General features: G+C 36.7%; 1 protein-coding gene across 2 annotated transcripts in view; it reads right to left on the reverse strand.

Annotated features, from left to right (window-relative positions):
• zgc:77784 (uncharacterized protein LOC402947 homolog) overlaps positions 1 to 26636 on the reverse strand; it is a 114470-nt gene that overhangs the window by 57287 nt on the left and 30547 nt on the right. For both annotated transcript variants that reach the window (XM_038303376.1, XM_038303375.1), the window contains exons 3-6: positions 9452 to 9609; positions 7529 to 7649; positions 7053 to 7191; positions 4337 to 4464 (exon numbers count right to left, since the gene is read on the reverse strand). In XM_038303376.1, coding sequence (XP_038159304.1) covers positions 4337 to 4464; positions 7053 to 7191; positions 7529 to 7649; positions 9452 to 9609 — 546 coding nt within the window. The remainder of the gene's footprint in view (positions 1 to 4336; positions 4465 to 7052; positions 7192 to 7528; positions 7650 to 9451; positions 9610 to 26636) is intronic.

A 26636-nucleotide genomic window follows, 5' to 3' on the forward strand; every position in this document is an offset into this window, starting at 1 on the left:
GGAAACGCAGAGACAGAGCTAAATACGTGTAAAGAAGGATTTGTGCATGAGCACAGCCGGCAGAGATCAGTTTGTCAGAGTTAAGCGAGCATCAGACATATATTTAGCAACTGTGATTGAGATTTAAACTCTGCAGACCAGCCTCACTGCACGCTCTGATTGGTAACTGTACACTGAAGTTAGTGGTACTAATGAGCAGCCAGCGGGTATTGCGTCCTGCCTCTAAATCTTTTAGAGTTACACAGTACCGGACCGTCCTGGCATTGCTTCACCCCTGCACCAAAGAGAGCACTGCTTATATAAGTTCTTAATAAAAGTTAACTTAGGTCACACATATATTAAAATGAGGATGTTGGTGCATAACGCTGCTCATAGGTTGTTATAAAGGAGTCATAAACCAGAAATCTGAATTCTATTGTTAAAAAGTGCGTGTGGCTCTAACATAAAAAGCACATTTTATTTGTCTTTACAATAAAAATGTCCTCACTTTAAAGGCTGATTTCTCCCAGTATTTATGTTTACAAACACATGAGAATCCATCTTGTCCTGCTGTCGTCTCAATCATTTGAGAGAAGGAGTATTGACTAATCATGTTGCAGTATTATAGTATAGGGAAGGACACACAGCTATAACGAAAGGTTATAAGCCCACAGCAGAAACTAATTAAACTAACTAAAATAATTATGGCAGTACTGCTTTGATAAAGTTCTACAGATTCTACAGATTCATCTTTAAAAGAAAAGCAGCAATGTTGCATTTTTTCCACCTTCTAATTGGCTAAAACCAAACGTAGGTAGGCGGGCAGTATGTCAATTATTCCTATCAGCTCGGAAAGTTCTGCTGAATGTCCTTCCTTTACCCAAACAGATTCCATGAGAGCAAGCCTAGATTGATAACGTGTAGAACTAATCCAACAGTGCTATCGCTTTAGCATTCCAGGTGTTAAGAAAACGATGCACCGCAAAATTATACAAAACTGGCTTTCATCGTTTTAGCTGACCTGTCTCCAGAAGGAACTTCATACTTTCTAAAGTTAATTTTTTTATTTATTCTTTGGAACAATTTTGCTTACTGTCATGTCAATGTTACATTAGCCAGTGGCTACATTGTTATAAGGTCAGTTCCCCATCATCAAACACAAAGTAAGAATGTACATGGAGACCCTCAAACTGTGATACAAAAGAGTTAATCAAAGGGTTTCTGGGGCGTCAAAGGCTTTTTTAGATCAGTCATTTGAGAAAGAATAAAAACCCAGTGCTTTAAATCCAGTGCAAGCAAAATATTTATTAGTTTTTTTTTATGTTTCATATTTTTGCTGAAATTGGCCAACTTTATTCAATGTTTAAACATTTTAAGAACATTTCAGATTCCTTATAGGCATATATTAATTTATCTTCTTTACTTACTTAACTGAGTTCTTCTCATTTACATCTTTTTCATCATCTTAGTAAACAAGATGTCACTTGTGTAGTTTTGAGAGACTAGGCTGATTAAATTTCCTTTTTTCAGCTGCTGCTCTGAGTTCATGAAGATGTCATTAATGTTTTGTCTAACAGTAGTGGAAGCAAAAGATTCCAAATAACATGAATATATAGAACAACGGTTAAGAGGAGATTGTGTGAATCAGGGCTCCTGCTAGGAAATCACTGCTGGGGACAGGCAACAAGCAAAAGAGAATCGTTGGGCTGAAGAACGCAAAGAATGAAAATTAGACCAGTGGAAATCTGTGCTTTGGTCTGATGAGTCCAAATATGAGATCTTTGGTTCCAACCATCGTGTCTTTGTGCGACGCAGAAAGGTGAACGCATGGGAGAGGAGTGGGGTTGCTTTGCCGGTGACACTGTTGGGGGTTTATTCAAAATTGAAGAAATACTGAACAAGCATGGCTACTACAGTCTCTTGCAGCGGCATGCTATTCCATCTGGTTTGCGTTTTAGTTGGACCACCATCATTTATTTTTCAACAGGACAATGAGCAAACACAACTCCAAGCTGTGTAAGGGCTATTTGACCAAGAAAGAGAGTGATAGGATGCTGCGCCAGATGACCTGGCCTCCACAAACACCGGATCTGAAACCAATTGAGATGTTTTAGGACTAGCTGGACAGCAGAGTGAAGAAAAAAGGGCCAACAAGTAATAAGCATCTCTGGGAACTCCTTCAAGACTGTTATAAGACCATTTCAAGTGACTACCTCTTGAAGCTCATCAAGAGAATGCCAAGAGTGTGCGAAGCAGTAATCAGAGCAAAAGGTGGCTACTTTGAACAACCTAAAATGTAACATATATTTTCGGTTGTTGCACAATTTTTTGGTAAGTATATATTTCTGCATGTGTGAATTTGTAGTTTTAATGCCTTCGGTGTGAATCTTCAGCTTTCATAGTCATGGAAATAAAACCCTATATATATATATATATATATATATATATATATATATATATATATATATATATATATATATATATATATATATATATATATACATACAAGTGTGTGTGTGTATAACTTGGAATATTTTGCTTCCACTGAAGTTAGAGAAATAATTAATGACATCTGCATGAACTCCATGTATATATCTATACACTAGCTACATCAGACTTTTCATAACTTTATTTTCAGATCAAAAGTTAGTTAGAAGGGTCTAATATAGCTGTTGTGAAGACACCTAAGACATTGGCAGAAGACCATACATTCTTCAAACAAACAGAACCATGAAGATAAACACAGCAGACGGGTCAGGGATAAAGGTGTTTTATGAAATGACAGGCTTGAAAGGGAGAGATTATTGTTCAAAGAAGGAGCCAAGAGCTTTGTGTTAACTCTGGATAAGCTGCAGATATCCACAGCTAAAGATAGTGAATCTGTCAACGGGGCAACTATCAGATTTGAAATTCACATATATGTCTGTTATATAAGCGTAGCAGTGAGAAACAAGCCTGTTGTTAAACAGGAGCCCTAAGAAGTTCAATTCAAAGTTTCCAAAAGCCATAGAGGGGACATTACAAACATGTGTTGGAGGATTCATCAGATTGACATTTTGGCCCACATGCAAAACGCCCCTATTTCACCAGGGACAGGAAAGCTAATAAAAGTTGATGGGAAGATGGGAAGTGTTTAATCAAACACAACGGTTGAAGAAAGGCTGAAAAATATGAAAAAGTGTGAGCGGTACAATTACTTCTGCAAGGCAGAGTAGATTACCTTTTTTGTGCATTAATTCATACACTATTTTATTCTTTTTGTTAGCAAAAATCTTTAATTTAGTTTTAAAAAGAAACCATTTTCATATATCTTAAAGTCCGCATGCTTATCTATTATAAATTAGAGTAAAAACCACATCAAAGTAAAGCCACATCACTATTTAAGCCTAAAACATGGGTTGGATTCTGTTTAAAACACTTTCAGCTACATTTTGCAGTGCTTGTAGCTGCAACTGCAGGCAGGATTTGCACAGTGTCACATTATCCTGACACACTGCCGTGGACATGCCAGATATGTGTAGAAGGAGTCCTTAATCTGGAGTTAGACTGTCTGAGGCTCCTTATGCTAAATTGCAGAAAGAGGCATGCTGTCAATGTGTCAGCACCTAATGGAGGGACTTATTTACACCATTAGGCATTGATTGGTGCTTTTAAAAACTATTCGGAATAAAGTGTAGAAAATATTTCTTGTTTTCTAAAATTGCTGAAAGACATAAATGCATTTTTTAGATCAGAATTAGATCCTGGGGAATGAGCCAAGTGGAATGATGATAGGGTTTGAAAAATGATGGAAAGAAATGGAAATCTAATGAAATGGATAAAACACTGAGCAACAAAAAATCAACATGCAGTGGGATGAAAAAGTGTTTAAAAAAAGAGCAGGAAAGAAGACTGGAGAGAAAACTGCTTGGGTTGGATTTCATTTGCTATGATAAAGGCATTAGTGGAGGAAGTCATATCAGACTATTCAAGCCAGGACACATGACGAGTGGGTGAAAAAAGGGCAGAGAGAGTTAGGTAGAGAGCAGAGGGAGATAAGGAGACAGGAAGAGAGAGGGAGAGTCATGTCTTATTAATACTGTGACTGCTCTCTGGCAGTGAGTGAAAGCACACATCCATCAAACATCTGTCAAACAGCGTAATCCATACGGTTTAACATAAGCTGCTGGCAACACCACTGGACAGGGACTCACAGAATAAAAACACAGCAATCATCAGGACAAAAATAGTGGGAGCAGGATTTATATTAATACAGTTGACATGTGACCTCACAAGCCCCCGAGTTGAGAGCCCTTTATGCATACCCAAGTACATGTCTGCATGCGCTGTTATTGAATATGCATGTTGCATTTCTCACCATGGACCTGCAGCATGGCTGAAGCCTCTGTCTTTCCCACGCTGTTTTCAGATGTGCAGGTGTACATCCCTTCATCTTGCTCTTTCACGCGAAACAAACGGAGATTGTTGCCGTTGCGTATTTCAAATCTGTGGAGGAAGAAAGTGAGATAAAGGAAGGCCAACAAGGTGGACACAAAACATACTAACAGCACAAAGTGAACAAAAAGCAATCTGTTGGGAGAAACAGATAAGAGTCCGGGCCTGTGGTTCAAGCTCACATGACTCATTCAGTAAATACCAACCCTTACCCCCAACCCCAACTCTTTCCTGGGACCTCCTTGATTTATCCTACAGGGGCTGACTGTGCAGCTAAATTACTAACTTTGCAACAGAGTAGAGATTGATTGATACAGCTTTCTTAAGGCCGATGCAGATGCCAATTATTTTGACATCAGTCCAATTGATATGTGGTGCCAATTTTTGGGATGATTCTCAGGGTGGATTTTGCTTTTTCTTCTTACAATCACATGATAAAAATGACACAATGATAAATGTTACACAAATCTCAGTTATGCACATATAACGGGAACATGTATAAAAAAATCAAATAAAAAATTAATCACGGAAAGCTAACCGGGGGTCTCAAGGTATGGCTGCTTAATGTACGAATGATTATCAAACTATACCAACTAGCCCTGAAAGATTTCACCCAAAATCTAAATTGCAAATTTTCACCAAATACTGCGATTGCAATTTTTCTTTGCAGTAAGTAAAAGCATGTCGATGTTTCACTCCAGGGTTTCAGTGTTTCTATGACCTTGCAAGCTTGCTTTTCAAGGGTCCATTGTCGCAGCACTTGACTGTACCATTGCATGAAAAAAATCTTACTTCTGATAAAACATGCATGGATCTAAATCCTAGCTGCAACTTTCTCTTCCCTTCTTTGTGGTAGCAAACCCAAATTAAATGTAGTACCACCACTTAAAGGTAAGTAGTTAGAAATGTATTTTCTTACTGTTGTTAAATGTAATTAATGTGAGTAAAAAAGGGGGCCTTTTCTAAATTGTGATTATATTGAAAAAATCAATTAATTGCTGAGGTCTAATTCCGACTATCTATCCACCAATAATAGCGGACAGATAATGTATCAATCTATCTCTGCACCAGAATTACATTATCATGTTCTTAAGAACAATTTACCCATCTAATGACCCACCATCTTCACTGGTACATTCTTCATGTACCATGACATTCTTTTCAGACTTCAAACTTAATTAGATTCACACCCTTTTTCTTTAACATCGCATACATTATTTGCCTTGGAAAATCTCATATATATATATATATATATATATATATATATATATATATATATATATATATATATATATATATATATATATATTTTTTTTTTTTTTTTTTTTTTATTATTTATTTATAAAACCCTCTGCATTTCACCCATCCCCTTGGGGAGCAGTGGGCTGCCATTGTGTGGTGCTAGGGAACAGTGTGGGGTTAAGGGTCTTGCTCAAGGACCTAGAGTGGCGGTCTTTGGGAGTCGGGCTTGATTTTGGGACCTCTGAATTCCAAACACATTGCCCTAACTACTAGGCCACTACTCACCACAGTCAGCTAACTGACGTGTGTCTACCCAGGGCCAAATGACTCAGCAAGCTACCCACGTTAAAATCGCATCAGCTCTGATCAGCATGCTGTGGGAACACCAGAGCTTTTACCCTCTAGTTACGTGACACCATTGAACACAACATACGCACGTCAACAGACCGTGCTAGATGCTTCTGATCTAACAAGCCAAAACAACTTTGTTTACATTTGATAAACATGGCGCAGCACTGTTAAGAGATTCAGCCAGATAAAAGATCGAAGCAATAAAGAATACTGACTACACTCTGGCTCCCATCCATGTTGCTCCCCATTATTTACTTCCCTGATTTCCGTCACACTGTCGACATCATCAACGCCCACCCAGCGTGATGCTGTCAGCAGACACGCAGTGGTGGGGGACAGTGGCCACGCAGCTTTCCAGCAGGGCGTCAGACTCTGCTTTTCAGTCAAATGGGAAAAGAGCCAAAACCAATTGTTAACCGAATTTATAAAACCTAGGTTTTCAGTTGGAAAGCGGCTGAAACACCCAATGATCACTACTGATTTTATATGTATTACTATAACACCTGTTTTCATTATGCTTTTTAACATGCCTGCTTGGACTAAACAGACAGAGAGTCTCCCTTGGGTGACATGCCTTGATCCCTGGCTTTCCTTTAATGCCCCACATCAAACTATTTCAGTCCTTTAATTGATTAAGCTGGGGTTGATTATGACAATGAACAATGCCTAACCCTAAGCACCCAGCAGCCTATGCCATGCAGTGAGTGCATATGGTTAAAATGGGATAAAGACAATTAAGATGAAAACAGTAAACACTCTCATGCAGAAAGAAAGATACAAGTTTTATATTTCACAAAGTCATGAACAGAAATTAATCAATATTTTAAGTGTTTTTTAAATACTTCAACAATTAAATAAAAAAGACAGCAATGCTTATATAAAAGCTAGCAATCAAAGAGTAGTTTACATTGATAACACCTCTGCATCATGAATTATGTAAAAGCACAATTATGTATTTATTTACAACAAAAGAAAAAATAAATGACAAAACTTTTCACAGCCTCTTTCCATTCCTTCTCATCCCCCCTTATCTCTGTAAGTCTCACCTCCCGCGAGGAAGTTCCCCTTCATCTCGCCGCCATCGCACAGTGGGAGCGGGGTCCCCGTGGACTTCACACAGGAAGTCCACCGTCTCTTCCTCCATGACCACCTGGTTTACTGGCCTCCGTACCAACACAGGACGTTCTGTAAACAACATAAAATATAGTAAACTTGGTAATTCTAGAAAAAAAGGTTTAAAAGCAAAACAACAGGAGTTTGTTTCATGTTTGAAAATATTTCATCCTTCATCCAAAGGCTTTTTCATTTCAAAGCTAATGAGCGAGTACTTCCAAGCTTTTGAGCTTTTAAAGGAAGCCATTCTGCATATCTAATTTAACATTCCATGTTGTATTTATTTTTGTATCCATCTAATATTAAAGGTTGGTTGATAATTGAATATGTCCATGTGGTAGAAGAAGAACAATAAAATGTAAGACACCTGTACTGTTTGTGACAGCTTTGAGAACTTATTGAGATTTACCGTAAACAACCAGCTCAGCAGGATCGCTGTCCCTCTCTCCGACCATGTTGGTGCCCACACAAACATACATGCCAGCATCACTCTTCCTGGTAGGGGAAATCATCAGCTTCCCCCCTCGCATCTGAAAAAATAATATCAGCATTGACTGAAAGGCCATTTTAGTTTTCCCTTAACTTCTCACATATCCTAGATATATTATTTCAACAATTGATAGCAGAAAAATCAATATTTGGTTAGGCTTCCTGGAATAAAATCAGAATATTTTATGTATAAGAAATGCAGCTTGATGCAGTGCAAACTGAGTATGTTAAGATACTTTCTTTGTTCATCTCATTTAAAAAGCAGACCTTATAGTATGCTCTTAGTGGATTGTTTTTTAGATGGAAACAGCTTCTCCGCCCTCAGACAGCCTCTGCCTAACTTTCCTAAAGTCAACTTTCAACAATCTTACACCCATCTACTGGTTTCACACATGAAGAGGCAGGACGACAGGGACACCATGGATTCAGACATTTTCCAGTCCAGAGAATAACAACATGTCTGCTCTGAATTATAGTCTTTTGAAACTATTGTCTGTCTAAATGAGTATCTCTCCCTCTTGTATAACACATTCCTCCTTGACTTTGAATGTCAGAGCAGATATGATTCTCGAGGTAACAAAAGTAAGAAAAAAGTTTTACATTGCAGCAAGGATACATGGCCTTTAAAATGCATTAATAAAATGTGAAAAGTATATATTTGCCATCTCCTTACTTTCCTCTTGACACATTTTCATTCATGTTTTAAGGGGTTCATTATTTTCTTTTACTGCAGTAGATTTGATTAACTCAAAGGCAAACCAACTCAAATGAACTCATCCATAAAGTCCAGATTTGTGGAATTTACAATTAATACTTCCCATATCAGCATATTTGTGCACCTGAGCTGTGCAGGTATAATTGGTGTGTTACCATGGCGGTGCTCCAAGGCAGCAGCCAAGAGCATCTCCTCTCGACAATTTCACAAAATATGTTGCTTAAGACGAAACAAAAAAGACATCAAACCCACATCTGTGATCGCCAACGCCTGCTGGAGCTACGGTCACAGAATGTTTTAAATACTGACATTTTTTGACCGTTTAAAAAACTGCGGAGTGCTATAGATGTCAACAAAACAACAGTGGAAAATAATGGACAGAGGAAGAGATGCGCAAGACGGAGAAAGCGAGGGTGCAGAGGGAGGCTAATTTCGAAGCTAAAGAGAGATCCCGACAGACCGCCACCTCCATCAACCCTGCTCTTTAACGTCCGCTCGTTGGAAAACAAAATGGATGATTTGGACTCGAACTCTCTTCAAAAAAGGAGATATGTAACTGCTGCGCCATCGTTCTGATGGGGTCTTGGCTGCGTCCAGCAGTACCGGACGGTGCTGTTGGCCTGGGGCTGATGCTGTACTGTACCGATGGAACCAAAGAGCTCTGCGTGAATGGAGGCTCCTCTGAGACTGTTCCCAGGATTTCTTCGGCATCTAGAGGGGAAGCACAGCCCTACACAGCCCCATATCCCCAGCCAGCTCCTTCCTTCCCTCTCCGACTTCCACACCTTGTCCAGCATCGTTTGTCACTAATAAACCTGCCGATGGCACCACTGCTGCTTCAACTACATCAGCCTCTTTAACCCAGGGGGCTACCACCCTCACAGCATCGTCATCATCGTCCTCTTCCTTCCCTGAGCCAGGAGAACCGAGTGCTTCAGGAGCTGGAGTCAGTTGTAGCAGCTCAACAACAACTGCTGCTTACCTTATCAAGGCTGAACTTTAATAATTGAAATTCTCTAGAGAGATGTTCAAAACGAAATTTCTGTTTGTTTACACTGACAAAATAAATCTTTCTAAGTCTAATTAATAAAGTAGTGTTTAATTAAGCATTTAGACATTTATACAGACCAAGATGCGCTCATCTTTGGAGCTCAATCTGGCATTGTTGCGTTTCCAGAAAACAGAGGGCTCAGGATGCCCCCGTGGAGGTATGCACTCCAACACCGCCGGCTCTCCAGCAGCAACCACCACATCACTCGGAGCCTGCCGGAAATCATCTCTCAGGACTGAAAAAGAAAACAACACAAACTAAATTAGCCCGAAACGCTCTGTAGGCTTGGTGCATTTAAAACTCAGACAAGTAACCAACCAGGTGACTAGCAGTGTTAGTTGTATATCCTTTTTTTTTTTACAGCCTTGATCAATCTTCTTGTTTAGAACTGAGAAAATTCATTATTGCATGTGCGTGACTCCTCAAATCCCCTACAACATCCCTAATGTTTTCCCAACCCTGTGTCCTCCTATGCTGTCAGGGAGGGATGAATAATGCACATCTCTCAGCCCAACATGAAGTAAACAAATAATAATACAGCATTTATAATTTAGCACGTGTGTGACTGAGCAAAAATTGGCCCTGTTCTGAAGAAAAGATTGTGTCTGATTTAATTTGCTCTCTTATAAATCTAGAGCACAGCTCCAACTTGAGTCAGCAGTAAATGAGAAAAATGATCCTCGTGAAGTTGGAGCAACCCTGCGGATGAGGACAGGATGAGAGGTTTGACACAGCGACCTCTGATATCCTCTAATCTTTGCCTGTGATTGACAGATGAAAGCCTCAGTGTGAACTGCGAACCGAGCCTTCTCAGGAGACCTCCTGCACAAATGGAAACTCATGCTTCAGACGCTGACAGGCTTACACTTTCAAACACAGACACGGTCACAGACAGAGGGCTGGCTCGTCCTGTCAGGCCTCAGCAGGGTTCTCTTTCTTTTTTCCAAACAAAGTGTATTATTTCAGACTAATCAATCACTGCAGTTTCCTTTTACACAATCATTAATAATTTAGCAATCTCTTACTGATAAAAAGATAAAAGAGCTTCTGCTTTTTCAGTGATGTGAAATCTGTGTCTAAACCCTAAATGTTGATCCCTTTACAGCCCTTTCAATCAGTTGATCAAAGTGTTAGCTACATCGGGTTTGCACTCTATAACTGCCTCCAGCAGAGTCAGACTTTCCATTTATTCAGTCTTTTTTTCTGACTTGTTCTGGATGGCAGACTCAAGTGTCTGTAAGAGAGAAACACAGGTGGAATAATATTCAAAAGAAAAAAAATAACCTTCCTGCTATTTGACTGCTGCACAAATGAGGCAATGGGTTCTTAGCTTTAACCTTTAGTAAGAAAAGACCTCATTTGGTATTCTGTCATGTGCAAATTATTCAGTGCCTTTTTAACTAAACTCTTTAATTTTGCTTTCTATAAAATGCAATGACACATGAAAGGTTATGAGAAATTAATGAATGAATAAATTACAACATTTCTTCTCTAATGTGACATTGGCAAAGAAAACTTGCCCTTTCGTGCTTCCAACATTAATCATTGTAGGGAAAATGGATGTTTTCCAGTGAAAAAAAGATTTTAGCACACATGCTTTGCACACCTCTACATAACCTATAATATCGCATTACCTTTAAGAGTATATTGTTTTGAAATTAGCATTAAGATGCTTACTGTGACTCAAATAACTGAGCTTATCGCATCCTTTGTTTAATGCATGAACTTTACTAATGGTGTTAGTTTGCCCATCCGTTGCAGCTAGAGCAGCTTCAACCCTTCAAGAACGGCAGTCCAGGGGGTTTAGGAGTGGCTTATGGGAATATTTGACCATTCTTTCAGGACAGCATTTTTAAGGTTGAATGATGTTTTGAAAATCACACTCTTCCCTGAGGTCAGGACTATATGCAGGTCAGTCAAGATCCTCCACAGCAAACTTGCCCATCCATGTCTGGTCTTTGCACTGGTGTGAACTGATGTTAGAACAGGAGTTGGCATCCTCACCCTTGGCGTATGACATCAACATGTTTTTGATTTCTGCAGCATTCAAAATTATTTTTACTGGATATAAAGGTCTAAATCTAAAAACAAAGAAATAAACCAACAGCATAATCTCCTTTGCACAAAATGCTCCACTTGAAAAATTGTCAGCCAACTTTTATTCTCTTGCTAATAGCTAAACCCAGACTCATTTACTGGATTGCAGCAGAGGCATAATTAGATATGCAGAGAACCCATCTTTGATGCTCTAGAGTCCAGGAGCAGTGTGGTTTACACCACCTTATCCTTATTTTTGAATTGCACTTGCTGATGTAAGACCAAGATGTAGCTTCTTGTCAACAGAGACCCATCCCATTAAGCTCTGCAGACTGTTTTTAACTAATGTGAAGGCTACATGAAGTTTGGAAATTTCAGAAAGCTGTTGACAACTGCTGACTTGGCCTATGCTTTGTGATTTGAGCAAGCCAACAAATTTGCTGCTGATTTGCACTTGTTTGACTGTTTTAGGATGTCGCTTACAGCTGACAGAAAAATGTTCAATAGGAAGAAAGCTTCAGGATCATTCTGAATGCATAGGTATACTCCTATCTAGGTATGCACGATATTGGGATTTTGGCCGATATCCGATATGCCGATATTTTAAAACTCATGTAGCCGATAACCGATATCAATACCGATGTTAAAGCTGGACAAAAATAAGTAGTCATTGAAAATAGCAGTTTTATAATCCATTTCTGACACTTTAAAAAATAATATACTCAAATATATTTTCATATGCTGATACCAAATTGATTTTTAAAAACGTATCAATATTTTTTTCCCTCGTCTTTAGAAGTTTTTAAGTCTGCAAAAAATAAGTTTTTGAGGAAAAGAAGAAGAAGTAGTATTTTTTTTTTTTTTTTTTAGACTTTAGAAACTCAGAAGCTGATCAAATATCGGATTAAATATCGGTGGGGTGGCCGATGTCCGATATTCAGTTTTAAGGCCGATACAGGCCGATACCGATAGGGGGCCGATTATATCATGCATCCCTACTCCTATCACTTTACCAACTAGGATTTATAGGTCTTGAGAGAAACTTGTTCTAAATGTTTGGCAATGGTCAATGATGCAAACAAAATGATATCAAAAGCATGTTGGTCACTACAAACATGTGGTTTCTCTGTAACTTTATAATGGACATTAAATTAAATATTATTGTAGGATGTTTATTTAGGCTCTCTTTGGTTTAGAACATTTTACAGTATATTTAAATATAGCGGGTAAAATGGGTATTGAACATGCCACCATTTTTCTTAGTAAATATATTACATACAGTTCAACCAGATCGTACATTCAGATTGGTTCAGTTTTCTATCTAAGGAAAACCAGCTGATCGACACCAAGTAAGTGTAAGTCCCTAAACACTACATCCTTATGAGCCTTTTTCTGAGCTTATGTTTTGAGAGAAAGCAAAGTTGAAAAAAATCTTCCTGCATGTATAGAATTTCAAAGTAAAGAACTAATGAAAACAATATAAGGGTATATATAATTCCATCTATTTCTTATTATAATGGCATAATACCACCCTGTTTCAATGACGTTAGGAGACCTACAAGGCTGCATCACAATGTATTTTTTTAATCAGGGAGAGGTTGCAGAAGTTCAAACAATATATCTTAACAATAGAATAAACTGTGACAGCAGACATTTTTTAAACTTACAGGGCTAACAGAACTCCCAAGAAGCACTAAAAAACTGGGACTCATGTTGATTTTGTAAGGTGGAAAATAATATAATAAACCAACTTATGATAAATGTTCAACAGAAGAAAGTTTGATTCTGCCTTAAAACACTCAGATGGCTGAAATATACTGGTGTTATTTAAATAATGCCAAAAGGCTGAAACATTTTAGATGCAAATTAAAAACAACCAAAACAAAAAACAATGATCTGACAAAACTATCGATGACTCATATTGTCCTTTTACTTAATACATTTAAATATAAAATCTTTTGGAAAATATCTGCTAAATAAACCTGAAAGGCCTCATCAATATATAGATTCATAACCTGCTTTTCATCATTACATTTCTCATTAGCTCTCTAATTTTGTTCTATCAATATTCACTGTCAGATAACACTCTAAGGGCAGGTAATATGACCCTGTCGTTCAATCAGAGGGGTTTTCATATGCAAACATTTACCATAGAGAAGTGGAACTAAAACCTATCCTCACCGAACAGTCTGACCATCTTTACCAAAAATACAGCTCAAACAAGGGTGAACTAGACCAGTACAGGTGCAATGTCTAATTTATTGTATTAATGCTCAGCATATCTAAGAGGTTGTTTACAACCTATGCATGGGTCACACTACACATTCTTTTTCATTTTAAACACATCATTCCCTATCCTGCATATCTGGTCATGTTACAACTATAAAAATTGACCAAATGTTAACAAAAGCAAACAGGAACAAATTATTGGTTTTGTAAATTGTACAAATATAATACTAAAAAAAGGGGGGATACATTTATATTTAACTCCATGCTTTGCAGATGCATGCCATGCTGCTACAGCATATGTATCTGCAAGCGTTGTATTTCTTTAGACTAAAGATTGGACGTTGTCTGGGCCATTCTAGCTCATGAATAAAGCTGAACTAACATCTAGCTGTATATCTGAATATATGGAGTTGACCTGTTGGAAAATGAACATTGTTATCAGTAACAGATCTGTTTCTAAGTATTCTTCTGGGATTGCCCTGTATTTAGTTCTGTCAATTCTACATTTCATTAAGCCTGTCTAGTTTCCTTAACCCTGCTGCACAAACTAATACCCAACATTGCAATTGACACCAACATCGCCGTGTTTTGTGGTAGGAACAGCATTTTAAAAGGTATATTTTTCATCTGAGCAACATCTACAGTACATGTTTTGTTTTTGTTTCTTGTTTGTTTTTACATTTTTTTTTTAATATGGTGCCCATTCATTAAGTGTTCTGAAAATAATTGGTGTGGAGTGCATGGCAAAGGTGAAAAGGGAGCAGTCAACCCTTTAAATGAACGTTTGGATGGATGTGTCAGACTGTTTTTGTTCTCTACATGCCTCCTTCTGCATGCTTGTAGTGTCCTTTGCATGGTTTGTTTCCAGCTATAAACAGGACACCTTTTGTTTTTGAGTGCTTTCATCTTCTTCTCACAGAGGTGAGATTTTCAAGTAGTAACTCCCACCTGATCTGTGGATTTTTGCTGCTTTTCTAGAGCTACCATGGCTTATCCTTTTATCTATGATCTGTTTGACATGTTCTTTGAAATTGATGCATTTACCACCTTTTATCAGTGTAATGGAGAGCACTTTTTATTCGTTGATTTTTTTAATAGGTTACTGTTCTTTTTGATGCAACTAACAATATAATTTTTACAATTAATTGTTAATTACAATTATTAATTAACAATAATAATTGGACTGCAAAGGTTCCTTAAAGAAGATTTTTAACAGAATTAAACCAGGGTGAAACTAAAACAGTTCTGGATAGAGCATGTTGTAAGACATTTTTTTTTCATCTTAAATGCACAATGTACATTTATATATATATATATATATATACATATCTTTTATACAATTTTGTTTTAATAACTGTTTTAAGTTGGTTGCTCTGTCAGCTAAAGACATGTTTTAGAGACTCTATACTCCTTTTAACAATTAATCGATTACAAAATTAGTTGACAATTATTTCAATAATTGATTAATCACCTTTATTCCAACTTTCACTTTCATTTCGCAATTGTGAACTACTTAGAGTTAATCTATCATATTAAACCACAGTAACCTACATTGATGTTTGCGGATGTAAAATTACATAAAATGGACAAGTTCATTTGGCATGAACACTTTTTCAAGGCACAGAATCTATAAAACCAAACATTTAAGTGCTGAAACACATGATTCTAGGAAACAGAGTTTATCCTGGCGATCATGGGGCTCAAAATTGTCTTTTAAGCCTAGTAAAAGTTAATGTGATCCTCTTCTACTGCAGCTTTAAATCTTGCCATTCCAAGTGACCAAATCGATCCTTCTCCACAGAAACAGAGAGAAAATAAGCCCCCATTCCTGAGGGGCTGCTGTCCGCAGTATCTTCACACACCTAATGCAGCTGGGTTTGCAGAGTAATCGCCTCTTGCTCAGCTCCATCCGCACTGGACTCAGATACACAGCAGAGTTACCTCAGGGTAACTGCGGTTTAACCCCATTTCGGCACACACAAATCCTCACACTCCCCAAAGGCACTTTCTATGGGCTTAATCAATCGCAAAGCAGTCAAAATGACTTTCCGTCTTATTTTTGTGGGTACTATTTTGAGAGCACCTATACATTGTCATGCATTTAATAGTTCAGGGAGAAACAGATTAGAAGATCTAATATATCTCTCATAATTCGTCATTTTATTTCTAAATTATATTTATTCCAATTAAATGGTGTTAGCCCAACAGAAAGGCCATCTGTGTTTCAAAACAATGAACAACAACAGTAGAAAGCTGATTAATTGCTGGGAATGAGCTAGTATTTTCAATGCACATCAGTTTGCAGGATTTATGAAAAATGACCAGGTGCATGACTTGTAACATAAAAAAGGTGATTAAAGCAATTAGGAAGGCAAATAGAATCATATACCTATAACGTAATAAACAAACGTGATAGTAAATAAAGAAAAAGGAGCGAATAAAGATCAGACTATGAATATATGCATACAAATTTAAACCTTTTTTGGGAGATATAAAAACCTAATATGACCCTTTTTACTGTAAAAATGTTAAACCTCTCGATATTTCAAAACTGATGCTTGTACACAATAAAAGCAGGATTTTTTTGGCAGTTGGTCTGTGACATAAATGTTTGGTTATAACAACCTAAAAACAAAAAACGCAACGAATAAAAGCAAAAGCACTTTTGCTTTTATTCAGTCTGGGAGGGGTTAAAAAATGCCAATGCCATTTAAATGAGGTTATTGAAATCAAAAACATTCAAGGCAGTTGACGACCTTCCTAGAAGTGGATGTCAAACAACCCAAAGACAATTTGCAAAAATGGCAAAGCTCCTCTATTTGCATGTTAAGTGTTACATTTAGAAGAAACCACAAAGATTGAACAAGTACGACTTATTTGGAAGGACTGCCAGGAGAACGAGTCTTCTGTCTTGATAGAACATAGAAGCATGATTTAGGCTTTGTAATGAAGGTTGCATTAGGGTAAATGGAACAATCTCTTCTGGACAGATGGGATTTTAGAAAATGGATCTGTTGATACATCACACAGTTTAAACATACACACTTGGGCGTATTCATGGAGTTTATAATTACTCAAACAAAAGGTGTCTATCTAACCTGGATGCTCAAATGAAAATCAAACCACAGCAGAAGCTCAATAGCAGAATAACAGAAAATTTAATAATGAAGGTGTTTTAATGAATGGGTCATAACAGAGCTATGTGGAATTTAAGTCTAATCAGTTTGAATAAACAAAAAATGTGTTTCAAAGAGAATAACCCAAAGGATCCACCCAAATGTTACAAGAGAACCATTGTGCCATACATGAAACAACAAATAGAATAATTGAGCCTCATGCAACATCTTCTTGTTCTTGTTTAAAATTTGTCTTCCTTTTCCTCCTACCATGGGCTGCTACAACAGCCCAATATCAGCAAATGTTCTTAACTTCAGTAAATGATCGTTATGCCGCCCACCTGTGTGTAGGTGAGCATGTGTTGCAGAGAAATGGTAATCTGCATAATTACCACCACAATAATGCCATATAAGGGGATTTCCAACACTCATCAGAAGGTGCTCATTCACAGAAATGGCAAAATTGTACAATTACTTCTACGTGAAATAAATGTAGTCAGTTGGTGAAAAAAATTGGTTTGGATAAAATCAGTCTGATTATGCAGGACATCTGCTTCTGGAGCTCTTGTAAAATTATTTCTGTCATGATTTTGGCACTGAAAACTGGCTTAATTGCTCTTTCCATTCACCTGTCTACCTCTGCCCTGTTTCTCCTCACTGCTCATTTGATCCACATGCTCCTGCCTCTATTTAAACTGCTTGGTCCCAGCCATCAGTGCCAGATTATTTTTGAGCCTTTGGTGAGAGTTTTTCTAGCATTACTAATAGTGTTCTGATTGCCTGATCCTGACCCGTTTCTGTTTTGGGACCTTTGGGCCTGCCTGCCCCTTTTCTGATCTGTTTGCCTGACCTGTCTTTGGATTCAGTTGAATTCTACCGTGGACTGAACCTGGATCTTCCTCTTGACTTTGCACTCTGGATTATCCAGCCTTCCTCTTTCATCTCCTCAGATCTGATCTCCTGTCAGTTCTGTGTTCTTCAAGCCTTCAGCATCTGGAACTCTGGACGGCATGCGCTGCGTCTTGTCAGCTGACCAGGTGGTGTCAACCCTATTCTCTGGGCACAGACTGAGCTCTAACCCATCTGTCGTTGATTTAATAAATGCCTTTTAATTTATTCCACTGCTTGAATACTGGGTCCCTCTGTTCTGAGTCATTAAAAGTTCATACCAGAGAGAAGATTAATAATGAGAGAAAATTTGTGAAACCCGCATTTTATCTTAAATAATCTTTACGAATGATTTAGGAATGAATTTGTTTGTATGAACAGTTCTTGCATGTTGCTAAAAGTTTTTAGTGGATCAGTAGTATAGGCTTTCTCACATGGTTGTTTATATTTCGGCTATTTTTGTAACATGAATGTTACATTTTTTTTATTTGTTTTCAGTTTGTTTTTGTTTTTTTTAGTTTATGTTTAGATAATTATAGAGCCTGACAATATTTTTAGGTCATCCATACGTTGTTTTTTTTCCTGCCATGATTACATCATCATATATCAACAAAAATATCAAAGAGAAAGGAAGGTGCAGCTGCAGGACTATACGTTAAAACAGTTTATGATATGATCCTGCTGGTGATCCATTAACTAAGCATTCAGGGGAACGTATACTTTTATATACTTGACCTTATAATGATACTATAATACAAGCTTAACATAGAAGTCATTTAGGGGAGACTAACCACAACATTTTACATTACAAAATAGGAACATGAACTAATTCAGTTTTGATCTTTGTTAGCTGAATCTGATTACTGAGAAATTCAAATAATACCTTACAGGGTAGAGGCTGGACGGAAAATTGTAAATTTAAGCAGCTGTCTATGTTTTGTCATTTTGAAATGACACGGCTGGTTGGTTGCAAATTTTTTTTCAGTTTATGAATTGTTAACCAGTTAGAGGGTTGGTCTAATCCCATTGTTATGATGCTGCACTGTCATAGCTAATGGAAGTATTGTCCACAGAGGACAGGGATTGATTTAATCCACCCATTGTCTGATTGCACTGATGGGGAATCTGAAACCACTCTGGGGACAAAAGCCTTAATGAGACAGTCCAGGTCATAACCACCTCAGTTTGGAAACAGGGATGATGTTTCGAGTATAAATAGACAGAGCAGTGTAATATGAATAAACATCCATTGGTTTCATATAAACCGTAGCAGCTGATTTATTCACTTTTTTTTTTTAGAAATTCATCACAAACCGGTGAATCACCTCCAACCAGGAGCATATAAACCTGCAAAGTCTCTTCAGCGAGGAAACAATAAGCAGGAAAAGACAGAAAATCCCCAACACAGCACTTTGCCTCCTTTATAATCCCTCATCAGGAGTAAGAGGAACATCTGGCTCCTAAGCCTTTTAAGCAACTTTTATTTTTCATTTGCCCTACTTTATTTTTATCCTTCCACACCATGTGACTGCCTGCCTTCTGATATGGACAGGAATGTTCACGTTCTTGATTCTGAGGCAGGCACCACTACAGGTTTATTCCCTCTTCTATTGCACTGCAAAAAACCTAGGGAAACGATGGAAACCGATTTTTGTCCGCTCCAAATGCCTCATTATTTTGCTTCCACAACAGTTAGACACCTCATCCAGTTACTGGCAGCTTACAATGAAATGCAGAGACAATAAACCCCAAAACATATAGAATAATGACTGCTGATGGCGTCTCTGAATAAAGTAAATCCCACATACTATTCTGTGTACGGCACAGTATTTTCTGTCACTAGGCATTTATCATTGACACTGCAAGAGACACATTTTATGGATATGAAAAATGCTTTGAAGCATTGGAAGGATAACGTTACCTCTTAATTTAATTTGCTCAAAATTAAAACATTTAATTTAAGAACTTGAATTCTTGTTTACTTAAAGGTCAGGAGTAAAGGAACAATTTCTTCCTAATTCATTTTCTCAAAATTCATCTTAAGATTTGAAATTTGTATATGATCTATTTTAGTTTTTTATGTAAATAAAAAAGTTATAAAAAATATATAAATTCTTAAATCATTGTTGAAATCAAATTGATAACAACTCAAATTTTATTCTAAAAAATAAATTGATAAAATACATAAAAACTAAACTAAAATGAAAAATAATGAAACATGTATAAATAAAAACATAGTAGATACAAACATAATAGAATATATCTATAGATATATATATATAAAAAATAGATGTAAAAAAGAAATAACAGAGAAAATAAAAAAATGAACAAGTCAAAAAAGGCTGGGTTTATGTCTTTTTCTGAACCTGAAGTACGAGCTATTCAAAATAAATTATGCAAGCTGTGGATTTAGGAATCTATAAAATCTGTCTTCAGTATATCGGCTTTTCCAATTTATTCCATGTCCAACTCAGAGAACAAAGGGAAACAAATTAAGCAATGAACATTTAAGCTTCTCAGATTGTTCGTTATAATCTGAATATATTAAATCCTCTTGATCTCTGTGATAAGATTTATCCAATGAAGGTATGAAGTATTGTATTTAAACATTGTTCATTTCCCAGAAGCTCAGAACAACAATAAAAAAAAGGAAGATTGCAGGTGGCTTGATTTAATCCATAATCAAGGAACACATGCAAAAACCTATTGGACACATGTAACATTCAGACAGACCCATGTCTATCCTAAACTACATAATAAATTGTTTCTATATTCAATTCAGAAAAACAAGCATGAGCCAATGGATCTATAAAAGAAAGCAGCAATTATTTCTTGGAAACAGCGGGTGGATTTTGGAGCAAAAGAAATTCTTTATAAGACACAAACAGAACATATCTGTTTCTAGGCATTCTTCACTGACGTTAGTTTTACAAAAAAACAGAGATTTCTGTGGTCTTTAATTCTAAAAAAACAATTTCAGATAGTTTGTTTGACTTTCTGAATAGTGTTGAGAAAAAAAAAGATCAAAACTTGAATCAAGAGAAGCTTGTAAGTGATGCCGCAACTTCTGCAGAAACTGAAAATGCATTGTAAATCAACAACATGGCCAGAATAAATACTCTGTCGTTGTTCTACTGGGAACTATATCTGCGGTGTACCATTTTGTATAGTTTTTTTCTCCATGATTTTTCTAAAACAATATACTGATAATTAGATTTTATGCAAATTTAGAGATTTGCATACAATGAGAGCTAGAAAAGCCCAGAAGATAATGCCAGGACTTTTTGAAGAATTAACTACTTGAAAATCATTGTGGATTGTTTGGCTGTAGTAAAGTCTAATGTGCTTCACAAATTAAACAGCATCATGAAGACTTTTAAAACTAATTAAAAATCACAAAAGAAGCAACAGGAGAAGATTAAGATTGAGCACAGGTGGGACTTCCACTTACTGACATACTGAGCATAATATCTTATTTGGTAATAAAAAGTCAATGTTTTTAAGCAGCTATCACAGAGCCCTCCTCTAAGTCTAATAGAAAATTGGCAGAAATAGCTAAAAATATGTTTGTGAGCAACCTGATCTAGGAACCTGATTCAATTAAAACATTTCAGTAACAAGGGATGGGCAAACATTCCAACAAACTATTATGGAAAACCAGTGGAAGTGTTGAACCCCAGTCATAAACCTAAAAAGTTTAAGTCTATCAAAAATATAAATTAAATCTATATAAGCTTCATATTTTGAGGAAAGCTAAGAACATCTATATTCATTATCTGTAATCTAAGGTCTACAAATGATAATGTTAAGCCTTACTGACCTTTGAAAATTAAAGTTTAACATTTTTTATTAAAACAATTAGACTAAAATGAGGAGGAACAAAACAAGGTACATAAAAAGAGTCTTCATTTGACATTTTTGTATCTGATCCTCCAAGTGGAAATCTTAGATGCAAAAAAATTGCAGCTGGATTGTTTATAATTCCCAAATGTAACTTTTTTAATACAGATTTATGATATTTAACTGATATTTGACTTTTAAAAAGTGAGAAAGTCCCTATGACCTCCATCAAATAAAGATTAGGTAAATCTGGTTAAAAAATAAGGTATGTCTAGATGCATATAAACATATACAATGTGTAACAATGGTGAAATATCTAAAAAACAAAGTGAAACAGAGTTACCCTCCAATTTGAACCCCAAAGTTTTCCATATTGGATGTTTTTTTGTTTTTTTTTTTGAGCAGCCCAAAGAACATAAGTGCTTCCCGTCACCACCCACAGCTCACCCCTCATCCTGCAAACTTCACATTGTGATGATGTAATGAAAATGAAACTCTCTTTTGGAAACTCTAGGGGTTGTTTTAAATTTATGAAACCTCCACAAGTTAAAAAATGTATTACAGAAAGAGCAAACACCCGCCATTTCCTCTGTTACAGGCACTTAAAATAATGCTGGGAGGAAAAAGTACTTTACTCGCTGCATGGTAGTTTTTCTTTTACCTCAGGGGAGAACAGCCATTTGATGTGAGGTAATAACATCCTACGTTATCTTTATTTCAAAGAGTTAACGTGGCATTTTAGACTTTATATGGTTTTGTGAACTACCAGTAATCATGAACAGCTATTAAGCCTGCACAACTCACTTTGTGATCCTTTCTTTGGCCCACAGATGATATCTGAAATATGTCCGTTATGAAGGACCAGGGAACATGTGGGGTGTTGAGGGCTATAGGCATGGTCTAAGCTGTGGTGACAGATGGATTGACAGTGACACAAACATGGGGGCGATCAGAGATGATCGTTTGCAAAAATCAGAATGTCAAAAAGTAAAAAATATATATGTATATTCTGGTCTAACAGCAACATTCACATATCAGGATGTAACATCCCTCCACTGTATTCCCTATAGAGAGGAAAAGGGGGAGCTGGAGGAAGGTTCTGTAGAGGCCAGTTGCCCTGAGCCGTACAAATTTGTGCAACTGACTCTAGAGATTCCTTTAAAATTCACAGTTTTTTCCCTAACCCGCCTGTCTGCTGTGTCTCTTCGTCTTTGTGATACCTTTTTTTCCCTCAAAAATGTTCTCTAACAAACATGTGATGCCTTAACAGAACAGTTTTATAAATAATGACATCAATCTACACAAAAGAGGACTATATTTCTTCATTTGGGTGATTTCAAAGCACAGCTTGCTTCCTACATACTTTTTTTTTTTACAGTACTGAGAGACAATTAGTCGACTTGGAAAAAACACAACTCATTAATGACCTACCCTACTCACATGTCCATCTGACCACTCCACAGTTTAGTGCTTGTAGCCAATTTGTCCTTTCAAACTTGTGTCAAAAGAAGTCCTTTGCTTTGGCACAAAACTCTAGCTGTACATCCATTTGGCTTTAAGTGTTTCAGGTGGGTGAGGAAAAGCAGATGATACGAATAATTATTGCTGGGATGTTTACCTGGCTTCAAAAGGACTCAAATGAATTAAATGAATGATAACAGCAGAACTCTAAACAGTCCTTCCCTCCATAAGGAAATACAGGTCACCCTCAGCATGCTGACATTAGTGCATCCAACTGGGAACATTGAGCAGAAAAACACTTAAGGAGAGCCATTTCATTCAATATGATATAAAGAAATACATAAATAAATGCTGATATTGATGGATTGTCAATAAATGGTCCATCAAATAAATGAATATCCACATGTATAAGAAAATATGTAAACATAATTTGTACCTTATTTTATTATATTGCAAGATTTTTATTTATTCAAAGATGTATTAATTGCATTATTTATTTATTTCATAATAGAGTATTCATTTTTGGTACTTTTACTTTGTAAAGCTACTTTACATATTAAGTGTCCTTTATTTTTTGTGAAAGTCATCTTGTTTTTAGTGTGAGGCATTTGCACGGGAAACTCAAAGGCTGAGATTTTGCTTACATCTCCCAGAGATGATATTAACTGGCTGCGCATCAATTCACAATGGAATGCATGATGTGATCCATTTGCATCTGATATTACTCCTTTTCTTTAGCCTAGACAAAAAGCTACAAAGGGGATCAGGATCATTTTTCATGTCTTTGTTGTTTTTGTATTTATCGTTTTTCATGTTTTTTCATTTATTCAGTGTTGCTTCAGCAGTGGGTAACTGCATGTGAAAATCATGCTTTGCTGTGTTTTCTTTTGTCAACAACAGTAAAAATAAATCAAACTTTTTTTTTTCAACTTCTCTGAGGGCCGGATTTATCAAGATCCAATTTTGCGTGCAGTAATTTGCGCTCGCAAAGTGGAATTTTGCGCGAGGGGCTGAACCATGGTTTGCGGGTGATTTAACTAGAGCGATTGCGTAACTGGTGGCAGGCGCAAAACTGTTGGAGACGCCCTATTTAAATGATGGTTTTGCGCGTTTTGTGGTTTGCGGCAAAGTAGTTTGTAGTTTGTGCAAACTAGTGCATTAAGAAATTTAAATCTTACAGTGACACCACCCCCTCCAAAAAAAGAAATATATATATATATATATATATATGTATATATATATATATATATATATATATATATATATATATATATATATATATATATATATATATATATATATATATATATATATATATATATATATATACTTTGGCAACCTTTATTCCCTAAGGTGGTATGTGGCTGAATTTCTACTTCACCGTAGTAAGAAAAAAACACACAAACAAAAATAAAACAGGTGTTTTTTATCGGCCTGTAGAAAAATGCACATACCAAATGGCTCACAAGAAGTGACTGTGGATAAGATGACTGCATTGGCATGTTGCTCCACAGGCGCAGGGTGTCGGGGTTCTCCGGTAGGGCGTCAGGGCGACATGGCATTTAGAACGTCGGACAGCACTTCTGAAAAACGAGATTGGGAGATCCCAGATGCAAAAAAGTGCAATGTTGCAAGGAGTTTCGTGATATCTGGTATTGCGTGGGTCCTCCTTGTGCCTGGCTCCAAATCCATTCGGAGTTCCCCCAACAGCTCCAAAATGGCAATGCTGGATAAACGATATGTTTTGATGATCGTTTCCTCGTTCATTCCAAAAATATTCACACGGAGTGAAAAAATGCGTTCTCTGCGTCTCCTTGCTTCATTTCGATTTCTCCTTCTTGCGACAATAACCGCTGCCATGTGTGCGCAATTACGCATACAGACCATTTGCACCTTCTTTTGAAACGTGTTAAATATAGAGTCAGATACCGTTAGCAAAATTGCTTTCAGGTTTGATAAATCACTTTGCGAGTGCTAAATTAATATATTTACATGTTATCCTCCCACAAGACGCACTTTTGCGTGTAAACGCCCTATATTGAATATTCATTGCAGAAAAAGTACTAAATGGATAAGAGACGCTATTTAGCACGTTTTAAAGACCAAATCCTTTTAGCACGCTGTTGATAGATCAGTTTGTACATTTTTTTGCGTGCGCAGTGAAATAGCTCACGTTTTAATACACGCAAACCTTTGATAAATCCGGCCCTGAGTGTGCTATGTAGAGGGGGAGAAGAGATGGTCATAGTGCAGCTGTCTCCTGACTTTTTAAGAAACAGTGGAAACAGCTGAAGCAGAAAACAAATGTTCAAATTAGAACGCAGAGTGCAGATGAGGCCCAAAATATGCAGCTCAAGGGCTTTAATCACATTTTTAAATTAAGCAATGCTGTTAAAAAAAGTTCAAATGATGTGCCTTTACATGTAAACTTTGACAGCCCTAATTACATGTTTTTTCTTAGCCATTTTGTGTTCATCAATTGTGGCTTTGCTAGTTTAGTTTTTTTTTCAATACTCAATAACATACTGGGCTCATGGAGGGAGTGGAACCATTTTTTTCTTGAGCAAAATGATTTGCATTGCTTATATCTAATTATATGCTTTACCTATTTTTAATTTAAATATGAAGTTATGATGATTCGCTACTACGACCTGATTATATGGCTAAAACACAAGCTTTATTACAAATATTTTGCCAAATTTCTAATACTCCTCAAATATAGCATGTCAAAATCTTTTTCTATTTTCGATGGAACTACATAAAACCAAGAACGCCAGTCAGTGACAAATGATGTAATCACAGACTATGAAATACTGAAATATTTGTTGCGGCGAACGCCCCTTTTGTTTACATCAGTTGGTTGAGCGTGAGAACGCAGCTTACCTGCGTGCAATCAATCAGTCAATCAAAAGAAGGTGAGACAAGCTTCCTAGTTTGAGTAGAGGATCGCAGCATGAATTAAAAGGCCTGCCGTTCTATTCGGGCAGTGGAAGAAGCTGTGCAAAGTTTGTATTGAGGAAGTGAAGGACTGAACAGACAGCCGGTAAGCTTGCGTCTAAAGCTGCTGTGAATAGAATGTATGTGCTGCGCTGATGAGGCGGGAAATGTTTGTTTGTAGTGTTGTTAAGCTTATAAATACTGACACGGTGCATCATGAAAATGCTGGCTTGTAAGGCTTCTTGAAGCTTGCTTAATTTAGTTGGAGAAATGCTGGTGTAACTTGTTTTCAGTGATTTGTTTGAAGTTGCGGTTAAAACGGTCCAGCTTAATGTGTTTGTGAAACTGTTGCACGGGGTAATTTCTGCAACTTTCTTCTGTGTGTGATTAAAATGGACTTTTAGTATTCCGCAGTTAAAATGAAATTTCATAGGCTACGTTATGCATATTTAAAACAAACTAAAAATTACTCACTGGTTATTTACTATTGCTATTGAAGAATTCGTGTAATCTATGGGGTTAAATAACCTGCATAAATCCACTTCCGTTAAAATGTTTTAATACGTTTTTTTATGCATTTTTTATGATAATTAAAACATAAATGGTCTTAACTTAAAATTAAAAACAGTCTATTTTCATAAATATATGTAATGATACATTTCTCAGAACTATTACAATGTGCAATATGGTAAATGCTTTGTTTGGTTTCATTTCTTTTAAAGATTTTTCACCTGCTTAATTAAATGATTATCTG

Source organism: Cyprinodon tularosa, unplaced genomic scaffold (assembly GCF_016077235.1).
Source record: "Cyprinodon tularosa strain WSP-4 unplaced genomic scaffold, ASM1607723v1 ctg51, whole genome shotgun sequence".
In the NCBI taxonomy this organism is placed as follows: domain Eukaryota; kingdom Metazoa; phylum Chordata; class Actinopteri; order Cyprinodontiformes; family Cyprinodontidae; genus Cyprinodon; species Cyprinodon tularosa.